Source organism: Cupressus sempervirens, chromosome 7 (genome assembly GCF_028749045.1).
Source record: "Cupressus sempervirens isolate cs-2001-9-10 chromosome 7, ASM2874904v1, whole genome shotgun sequence".
Lineage (NCBI taxonomy): Eukaryota > Viridiplantae > Streptophyta > Pinopsida > Cupressales > Cupressaceae > Cupressus > Cupressus sempervirens.
Window position 1 is genome coordinate 276,591,469 of NC_143124.1, and position 10,668 is coordinate 276,602,136.

General features: G+C 33.1%; 1 protein-coding gene across 1 annotated transcript; it reads left to right on the plus strand.

Moving 5' to 3' along the window:
• The first annotated feature begins 599 nt into the window (after positions 1–599).
• On the plus strand, positions 600–5,447 carry LOC149546493 (uncharacterized). The gene is made up of 3 exons (XM_089791226.1): positions 600–766; positions 2,208–2,636; positions 4,109–5,447. The coding sequence occupies exons 2-3, from the start codon at positions 2,226–2,228 to the stop codon at positions 5,036–5,038; spliced, it is 1,341 nt and encodes a 446-aa protein (XP_089647352.1). The 5' UTR covers positions 600–766; positions 2,208–2,225; the 3' UTR covers positions 5,039–5,447.
• The last annotated feature ends 5,221 nt before the right edge of the window (positions 5,448–10,668 follow it).

The window sequence follows — 10,668 nt, forward strand, 5'->3', positions numbered from 1 at the left end:
TCCTGTGTTTGAATCATAGTTATATATGAATATTTTATATTATTACTTTTTAAATTGAAAATAATTATATTAATACTAATTATTTAATGTTATTAAATATTTTAGTGAAAAATGTTTATATTAATAGAATTTATTATATAAATTTATTAATAGCTTGTTAGTTATTTCTGAATATTTTATTATTCTATATAATTAAACTTTCAGTTAGAAAATATATTTTATTATTTAAAAGTGAAAATACTTATGTTAGTAGAAATTAAGTTTTTAATTTTATATTACCAAAATGCTTTTACTGGAAAATGTTAATATTAATAGAAATTATTATATATTTAATAAAACATTTCTTAAGAACTAATCAAAGATAGTAATGTTTTTTTTGTAATTAAGTCACTAATTTAGTGTGTGGATAAATTAATTCTTTAGTCAATGGAAATTACCATTCAAAAAGAAAAATTACTGTCCAAGGTGTTCCTGCAACATACTACTTACGTATTTTTTAAGGATATTTATATTTTCCTTTTTTGAGTTTCTGACTGCTTGAATGCGTATATACGGTGTTGTCTCATCCGTATAAAGATCAAAAGTCTGTTAATTGCCATGCATTTGAGCTCCCAAAAATAATCTTCTGGCAAAGAGAGAGTATTGAGGGTTTGAAAGGCCTAGGGTTTGAGTATTGTTGCGATGTGTGTGCCCTAAGTTGGAGCTTCTGAAATCAATTCAAGATTCTGAGTTGCAGGGAATTCACGGATCAGTTTTAGTTTTCCTTGTAAGTTTCTTTTCATTTTTTTCAATTAAATCGCCTTTGTTAATGTTTGCATGTGTTATCTTCTGTCAAAATTTTCTTTTTCTTTTCTGTTTTGCTATCATATGCAGATTTTGATTCAATTTTGGTGATGCAATCTTCTAATATAAAATAAAAATAGAGATTAGGCAGTCAATGTAGGTTTTTTGGTAGAGGTGTTGTAGATTCTTTTTTCTATTAAAGTAAATTTTTAAATGAAGTAATCGACACACCTTGATTTTATCTTTATTGTAATTACGTTTTTTCGTTTTGTTTTTAATTTTTTGATGTTTTAAAAGACACAATAGGCTTGCAGCTTTTATGACTTTGCCTCTGGCGACCTGTTTTAGGATTTTGCAACGGGGTTTGCATATATCTCTGTTTTTGAAAAAAGTTTAATTGTTATTTTTGCTTTAAAAAAAGATCTGTGCTTATTCTTTTGACATCTCTACAATTGCACATTTTCTCTTGGCTTCTCTTAAATTAATGTTAGCTTTTTCTTTATGTAATAATTCTGGAAAAGAAAATAGCAATTTTTTATGTATGATGCCAAAAAACTAATGAAGTGTAATGTAAATGTAATTGTTGTTATCTCGTTTCTATGGATATAAGCTGTGTCGTTTTATTTTCACTTAATAGGAGGGTTTTAGAGTTTCAAAAAACTGGTTATTAGATCTATTTTGGTAAATATCTGAAAATGCTCATAGAATTCAGTGTTTCTTATTTTAAATTGTTTTAAATGTACAATTAATATTTGCTTGGGGTTATTCGGTTTGCTGCACCAAATTTTCTCCTCCTTATTTGCAAATTCTGATTAAATTTCAAGTTTTGTTTAGGGTATGTGGTAGTCATATTAATCTTTTGATTTTAGCAATGATGTTCTTTTTCTATGCCAATGTTTTAAGGGTTGTATTTTTTGTTCCTTAGAAATCTTTTATAAGATCAAGGAAGGGATAGGGCGAGGTTTTTCTTTGGAACTAATTAGATTTGTTATATTTCTATGGATGAACATTTTAATTTTGTTTTCTTGAAATTATTTGTCGTATATTTTCTATGCAATGAAAGAGAAAAGGAAGACAAAATTGCTGCATTATTATGGAGTTGTGGAAACGAAAGTCCAAAAGTAGTTGTCTTGTTCTGTAGCCCTTCCGTGTTGTATTTTTGCTTTTTTACACAGATTTTTTAAGAACATTTTATGAGTTCTGAAAAGTGTGTTATAATGGCAAGTGCAGATGGGATTAAGGGCTTTCCTGATTCAAATTTTCTTTCTGTAACTCTTTATGAAAGTCTTTGTTTTATTAGTTTATCTTGCTTGTCTATTCTTTAGTGGAACTTGAGAGTACAGTGTATATCAATGTGACATTAAACAAAAGAAAAGCAGATGTTTGATCTTGCTGACTTTATCTTCTTTTTTTGTGAATTGCAGCGATCTGAATAGAATAGCATGATTAATATGAAATCCAAGGAAGGATATATGGTTGAGGTTTGCCGTTCAGATGGAGGTCTTTCACAGTCCTGGTTCAGAGCCAAAATCATTTCATGTAAGGCGGACTGTTACCGAGTGCAGTATGACAATCTTTTAAACGACCATGGGAAACATTTTGTGGAAGATGTGAGGGCTGATGCAGTTCAACCAGAACCCCCTCGTATGACGGAAACAAGAAAATTGGCACCTGGGCATATGATTGAAGTGTATGAGAATCATTCATGGAAGGTGGGTAGAGTTCTCAAAGCTCTACCTGGCAGATTATTTGTTGTAAAATTGATGGAACCTTTGGGGCAGAGAACATTTCACCAGTCCGTTATTCGTCCATGGCTGCTTTGGGAGAATGAAGCATGGCTGCATAATGTTGAGGTGCAAACTAATCTCACAACTTGGATCTTGATTTGAATTTTTCATATGTATAAATCATCTAAAATGAAAAGTGCAGTCAGGGTGTGTTAGTTCTTGCATGTTTTAAATAATTCCCATGGATTAACTTGGACAGAAAATTCTGTAGTTGCTGCTTTTACATATTTACTGTTTTTACTGTGAAGTTTCATTCTCTTTCCTTTGTTTCCTTTTTAGTTGGGATTAGAAAGAATTGTCTATCCTCTTTTCTATCCCAATTTATTTTTCGCCCGTTCTTTCTGTATGAAAATTCCTGTTTCTTGTTTGATTTTAATATGGTTATTTTTAATTTTTTCCATATTTTCATATCTTCGTTTACAGAGAGTAAGTGCTGTAACAGTATCTGTTATCAATATCTTGTTGTTTCTGTCCTCACTGTTTGGTGCATACTGGTTTGAGGATTTTTGTGCTTTGAAAGATGATTACTTAATTATAATTTTCAATTTTGCATCCAAGTGGTTCTTGTAAAACATTTGTTTTGTGGAAATAAAGTTTTCCAATGCCAAAGAGGCTTCATTTATTGGAGCAATCTAATGTCATGCCAAGTGTTGAGCAGTTGATTCATCTATAATATTTATGTTATATCTAGTTATGATATTGCATGAGGGATGTGAATAAGTAGCAGCTAGAATTTTTAGATTTGGGATGACACTTTCCATGACCATAGGATAGTTATATGAGATATAGAGCATAGACTATATTGTTTAATTCCTTTTATGATTGTCAATCCGTAGACTAAGTGGGTAGCTTCTAGCAAACTTGGGGAAATGGCTGGAGACTACATGTCTGAGAGTTCTTGTACTAAAAACCACATCTAATGAGAATTTATGATTATCATCTAATAGATAAAAATATGTTTTTCGTAGCTTCTTTTTTTGATAAAAGATTCGCAATAGCAGACAAAGGATCTTCAAACAATTTCTTCTCACTGTTTTCATCTCTTTAAAAGGTTATTATAATTATCAATCATATTATGCTTCACTTTTTAAGGGCATCTTGAAAGTTAAAAGACTGCTTTGTGCTGATGGTCAAGTGTTAGTCTAAATTCTGATGTATTTAAAAAGGGAGCAAAAAATTGGCATGTAATCTGCCTGTAGGGAGTGGCCTTGTGCCAGACGGTGAACAAAGAAAGGCTTGGCAGTACCCCTATATCATTCTCCATTCCTGTTTCTTAAGGAACAGGGTGGATATTTTGAGCGTCCTTGGTGACAAATTCCTGTACACTTAACTAAATGATTTATTTCACCTCTAAGATATTCTAACTACCAATTTTGTCCATTGAATATCTTATGTTTTGAACCTAAGGTGCCATTAATTTATTAATGTACTGAGATTTGCCCATGTTATCTGAAATTTACTGAAACTAGATTGAAGCTTATATAAGAAGTTGTATTTGTTGCAATTACCTATGTTTAATATTGTGTATTTGCATGCAGGCTGATGGAGATCATTTACTCAAAACAGGATTTCGAGTACAAAAAAAGCGGCATCTTAGAAATCAATTTCTGGAACGAAATGTGGAAGCAAATCGTGGGTACAATGAAGATGAACAAGTTGAGGCTGATTTCACCCCCAATAAACATCTAGCAAATAATCTAAAAAGAAAGGCAAGCAGTCAAGTCCAGTGTTCCTATAGAGAAGACGTTTTGAAGACTAAAGTTGCTTATCATAAAAGTAGTAGCGCAACTAAGAAGTTTAGGCACCAAGAGGTCTTAGCTGAATCAGCTTTGCCTGTGCTGGAAAACGTAGATCCATTTTCTTCAAACAGAGAACTTGTAAGTGAGGACCGTGTATGCATATTTCCAAATAAAGTCAGAATAAATCAAGTGGCTGAAGAAGCTGAAAGCATTCAGTGCTCTGTAGCTAGTAACAGCAGTATCAATGAGTTAAATTATGTGTTTCATTGTGATAATAAAATTATAAAACACAGTCTCAATGAAAGTCATTTTGATGACGCTCAGTCTTCTTGTGAATGTCCAAATGGGAGGCAAAATGAATCTTTTTCTGAAAATGAAGAAGAATCTAAATTACATCAATTAGAAATTCATGCATATCGTTCTACAATAAGAGCTTTCTATGCATCTGGCTGTTTAACATGGGGGCGAGAAACTTTGCTGACAAATCTTCGTTTTGAACTACACATTTCTGATGATGAGCACCTGTCCGAGTTGACATGTTTGTGCTCCACAAAAGTCCAAAATTCAGAAGTTCATGCATATCATTCCACAATGAGAGCTTTTCATGCTTCTGGGAGTTTAACTTGGGGGCGAGAAGCCTTGTTGACAAATCTCCGTTTTGAATTGCACATATCTGATGATGAGCATTTGTCTGAGTTAACACGGTTGTGCTCAGCAAAAGTTCTGTAAGTTCACTTTTCTGTAAGATTCATTCAGTCGATAGGTAATTCAAGATTATTTCAGGATTGCCTTTTGAGTTGTTTGTGAGCACAAGTTTCTGCATTCCCCTTGCTTCTGCTTGCAGAAAGGATATGATGAACAAAAAAATTTTCATAGCTCATGATTTTACGTTACAAATAAAAGAGAAGTTGGCAAAGCATATGTAGCCAAGCAATGTATTTACCATTTTTTGTACCATAGTTTCTCATTTATGATATAAATCCCATGTGAAGTGTCTCAAGTTCTCAACTTAAGGCTAACTGCCCTGCCAGTTTGTGGAATTCACCATAGGCAGCCAATCAATGAGCCTATGTAAAAATTGTATCATAGATTCTTATTTATTAATCTCAAATTCTGGTATTCTGGTTCTTAAAATTCATCAACAGGTGATGATATCGTTTTCTTCAAAGTTGATACTGCTGTGACATGATAAGTAATGAGTATGTATGTGTTATAGTGTAACTTGGCTTGCAAAGAAGGTTTTGATAGAAATGTGCTTTGCCTTTTTAGTCTGGTGGATCTTTCTCAACTATAAAGAGCAGTCAAAGTCTACCTTTTAGTTTTGAATAATCGCATATCAGATGTCGAATTTATCTCTAGTGAAGTATAATGTTTGATGCTTATGATTTATGATGTAGTATACTTCTGTTAGCATGTTAATTTTTTCTAGAAGCTTTTGGAGATAGCTTGTTTCCTTGTATCATTTATGTTCACAATTTCTCCTTGTATCATTATGTTAACAACAAGACTTATTTCAGAGTCGGCATTTTGCTTCTTAGTTTATTCTTCAATCACTTGGTACACATTTTCTTAATTTAAATGATGAAATGGACCTTTTAATTACCTCTAATGTGAAAAACTGAGTTTGACTAATAATTTTTGTTTCACAATTCATTTGCAGAGGCAATTGTTGGACAGTATTTTAGAATTTATTTATTTTATCTGTACTTTCTTTTCCTTTAACTGATCTAGGCAGCTGTAAACATGTTGCTAACTATTCTGTTGAGATCGATGACTAGGTTCATTTCAAGAATCAGATTCTACTGGCTTGCCTAGTGTTTACATATTTGGGTTTACTCTTATTTCTTAAGGCACTCGTGCGGGCTTAATAGATTGTATATACCTGTCTATTAAAATCTTTAACCCCCTTTTTGTGGACACGACCAAGAGTATTCATTTTGGCCACAAGGGTACCAGGGGAGCATCTGGGATAAAATCTAGCAAACCATGGAAGCCACAACAATGATGCGAACTGGTGGACACTTGAAAGGCTATCTCACAAGGTCCATGTGTTCATGTTTGAATATGGCAAGGGGATAATTTAAAAATGTGGAACAAACATGTTAACTGATAAGATTTGGAAATATTTTGCAATTATGTGCAAATAAATATAAATCTAGAATAATTCACATAATTATATCATATTAAATTTAAACTGAAATGAATCTTAAATTTAATTGTAAAGGAATTTAAGAATATACGAGGTTTTAAAAAATTAATATATTGAAATCAAATAATTTTAAAATATGAAAATTTTAATCTAACCTATATATAATAAATGATGTGTTTGGGCTGGCAGGTTTGGTCAATTTTTTTTGATGGCTGAAAAGCATATGGAGATTGAACATATAAGGCCTTCCTTAATACGTATTAAATAAATCTAAGTTGCCGGTTCAGGTTCGGGGATGGATTCAGATTTATCTTCAGGTTCGTGGGTCTAGGGAATATTTTTCCCATTTGGGGTGAGTTTGTGAGAATATATATGCATTATATACTATATATACAAAAAATACGAGAAACATCTATAATTGCAAAACTAAGTCATTTCATGGTATCAATATATGATTCTTGATCATTGATCAATGCCAAACGTCAAGGATAAACATTAAATACTCACTGTTAATCTATGTTCATGATTATAAAGAAAATCATACATTGAATTACTAAATTGAAAAATGAAAATTTAAAACATAAACTAGTTCATCAAATAATAAAGTTTGAAATATAATGATAAACGAAATTGAAAATCATAATGACAAGTGTTTAATAGTTTATTGATGATCATAGTATCAATGCTTTTTAAGGGTCAAATGGGTCATCAAAAAATGAGGGACCAATGGCTTCATTTCCTCCTGCAACTATATCTAGGTCCTTACCATTGGAACCCAAATCGGTCCCAGTAGCCCCAGAGGCTGCTATATCATCATCATCCTCAACATCTAGCAAGGTAATTCTAGGTAGATCTTGGATGGTTGTATCCAAGTCAACAGACTCGGGTAAGACATCCTTGTGTGACAAGAGGTACAAGTTAATGTGAATGTGTACCAAGTCCTCAGCCTTATTTGAACTCAACCGGTTATGCTTTACTAAGTGGATCAAGGAGTATGTACTTGAATTCCGTTTAGCAGCAAAAGAGCTTGCAACCTAGAGAGACAACCAACAAAAATTTTATACAATAGAAATTGTAATACAATAGAAATTTAAGAGTGCTAATTCTACAAGCTAAGTGGCCATAAAAAAGGAGGAAAAGCCTAAAAATTTACTTGTGATAGGATCTTAATGGCAAGAAGCTGGAGGTACATATAATCTTGCCCATGTAGGTACCACCATCCAATGCCATCCATTCTACTTTGGTCATTGATTGCATTAGGGTCTGCATTTTTTCTTGAGACAAAGTCTGCAAACTCTCTCCTAACATTTGATGCTACATCAGGATCGTTAAAGAGCTTGCTCAATGCCTTCTTATACCCACTAGCAACCTTAAGATCTCTATATGGTGGCACTCTATCAGGAATAGCAAGTATCTCATCACTATAATACTTGGGAGATAGTGCATATGCCAAGAGGTGTAGTCAACTTGTTCCAGTAGTGAAGAACAATTGACTCCATGTTTTTGTACAATTTGTCTTCAAGATCATGCTCTCTCCTATGAATGACCTGGGATGTCAAATGATGTTCATGTAAGTTATCTTGGTGTAGTGTTAATTTAAATAAAAAAATAAAATCTTTCAATAATCAATGATAGAGCATTGTATAAAAATTGAAACTTACCATTTTCACTCTCTCTAGCATGGAGTCCATGACATCATAGATGTCCCCCAAATAAGGCTCATTAGTGTCGGCAAACCAAAGCATAGACATGATGGGCTTGGTGAATTCTAATACAAGATCCACCCGAGCCCACCAATTATCATCCAAGATCATTGACTTTACCTTTTGGGCACTTGTTGTATTTAATTGCTTCCAGACACCACATTGGTTGCTAATAACCATCTAGGACAATGCATCTCTCACCCTCACAATTCATCTAAAGAGTATTGTGTGTGAAGCAAATTGAGTTTCAATCACCTAATAACATGTTAATTGCAAGTCAATGACACAAATATGTAAACAACACAAAAAACATTTAATTCAATTATGTAAAGTATGACACATAATGATAGCTGAAATTAAATAAAGTTTAAATTAAATTTTAAAAGTTACTTTCAATAATTCCAAGTGGGAGAAAGTTCTGAAAATTGCTTGTGACATATGGTGGTTTGTCACAAACATTTGAATCTCGTCACCCTCATATACTTTTTCCACCCATTCAATCCAAGTGCCAATTACTTTTCATCACCAAATTCAAGGAATGGATGGTGCATGGTGTCCAAAAGATATGATTATATTGTACTTCTGCCAAATCACTCACAACCCTACAAACTTCAGCATTGGCCATTACTGTTTGGACAACATTATTAACTCCCATAGACTCTGGATTCAACGAGAATCTGGACAACAAATTCTGCATCCTTTACCTCCCCTTCACAATTAATTGCCTTAAAAAACATTTCCCCCTTGGGAGAGACAATAATCACATTTATTTATATACTGCTTTTGCAATTTTTTCATCCATCAGACTTAATAGTCACCCCCATTTTGATTTAAAATCTCTTATTTGTTTGAGGATGATGTCTACATTTTTCCTCTCACTATGCAATAAGGTGGTTCTCACTTTTTAATATCTAGTATCTCAGTAACCACAAGGTGTTTCATTTATTGATTCCACCATCTCTCTCCAATAAGGTGATCTTACGAGATTGAATGGAAGACTATTCACAAAGAGGCAACACCCAAACTTTACATCAGCAATTTCTCTCAATTCATTTTGAAATGCCCTATCTAATGAGGCTCTCTTGCGGGTGGTGCTTTGGGGTGTTCCTACATCTTCTTGATCGGTAGAAGGGATAGGTAATAAGGGATGATGTCTAATGGTTGTTTGAGAGGGTGGTGTTGGTGGTTTGTGCTTTGATTTTTCTTGTTTCTGCTTTGGCAATAACCTATCAACATCTTGTTATTCTTTTAACATGGTTGCTGTTTGAGCATCCGACAACCCCATCTTTGTATTTGAGCCCTCACACATACTAATCCCTTTATTCTTACGATTTATAAAATGATGTTTAATTCTATAATAGGAGCTTTTGTATTGGATTTTGCAAAAAATTGCATTTCCATATAAACCCCCCCCTCTAGGACATTGTTCAATTCTTGTTGTATACGTCCACAGAGGAGAACTTCTATCAGTATTATTTTTTGGGATCCCTCCCTACCCACTGAGCTTTGATTACTCATTCTTGCACTATATAGCAAAAATAAAAATACGTATTTCAAAACTTATACAAGAACTTGATAAAATTTAGGACAATAAATTTTTTTTAAAAAACACTATGAAAGAAGTAAAAGGAAGGATCAAATGCATACCTGGAACACTCAACACTGATAATTGGAAGGATTTGAGACTCCACAAACAATCTCTACAACCTAATCTTCAAACTTGCAAAATAGGCACACCAAAATGGGAGCAAAATGAGAGAACAAATGAGAGATTGAATGAGTGAAATGTTTTTTATTAGGCTTCTTTTAGGCTTAGCGAAAACGTTTATTAAAAAAATTCATATTTAAGTGTTTTTTTCACTTTTTGCCACTCCCTTTCTGCGGGTCTGTGTAGGTTCTTGGGTTTGCTCGGGTTTATGATGGGTCCCCACAGGGTCCTGGCTTGTGGGTCCGCTTGGGTCCATGCTTTTGCGGACTTTGATAGACCTACAGGCTGTGACATGGACCCTGTGGAGACTTGTCATAAACCCAAACCTAGACTTTGATCTGCCTGGCAGGGTCCGAACCCGCTAATGTAGAAATAAAGATAGTAAAACAAGAAACTCCAATATCCATCAATAAAAACTACTAGTTATATGATTCTCTCTCTCTCTCTCTCTATATATATATATGTATATATAAAAGAAATACAATGATACAGTAATATAAAATACATAAATACAAGATATAAATATTAAGTTGAATGATAACCTATATTACTCTTCTTAATATTCATATTAGTATTAATTTATTAAAAAATAAATTAAATATACTAAAATATGTTTTGAATAAAACATTTATACTATTAAATAGTCTACGTAGACTTCTTCTCTTGGCTAGAGAATGGGTTCTTCATGGCATTTATTACAGGTTTCACTTGCAATATCTCTTTCATTAGCCATAGAGGCAATAACATTAGGATTTCAGGTTGAAGGGCATCTTTGTCTCAGCTGGGGGCATACTTCTTT

Bases quoted from the DNA above. Each gene is read 5' to 3' on its own strand.
- LOC149546493 (XM_089791226.1), top strand. From the start codon at position 2,226: ATGATTAATATGAAATCCAAGGAAGGATATATGGTTGAGGTTTGCCGT. The intron at 2,637-4,108 runs GTGCAAACTAAT...ATTTGCATGCAG, and splicing joins CATGGCTGCATAATGTTGAG to GCTGATGGAGATCATTTACT.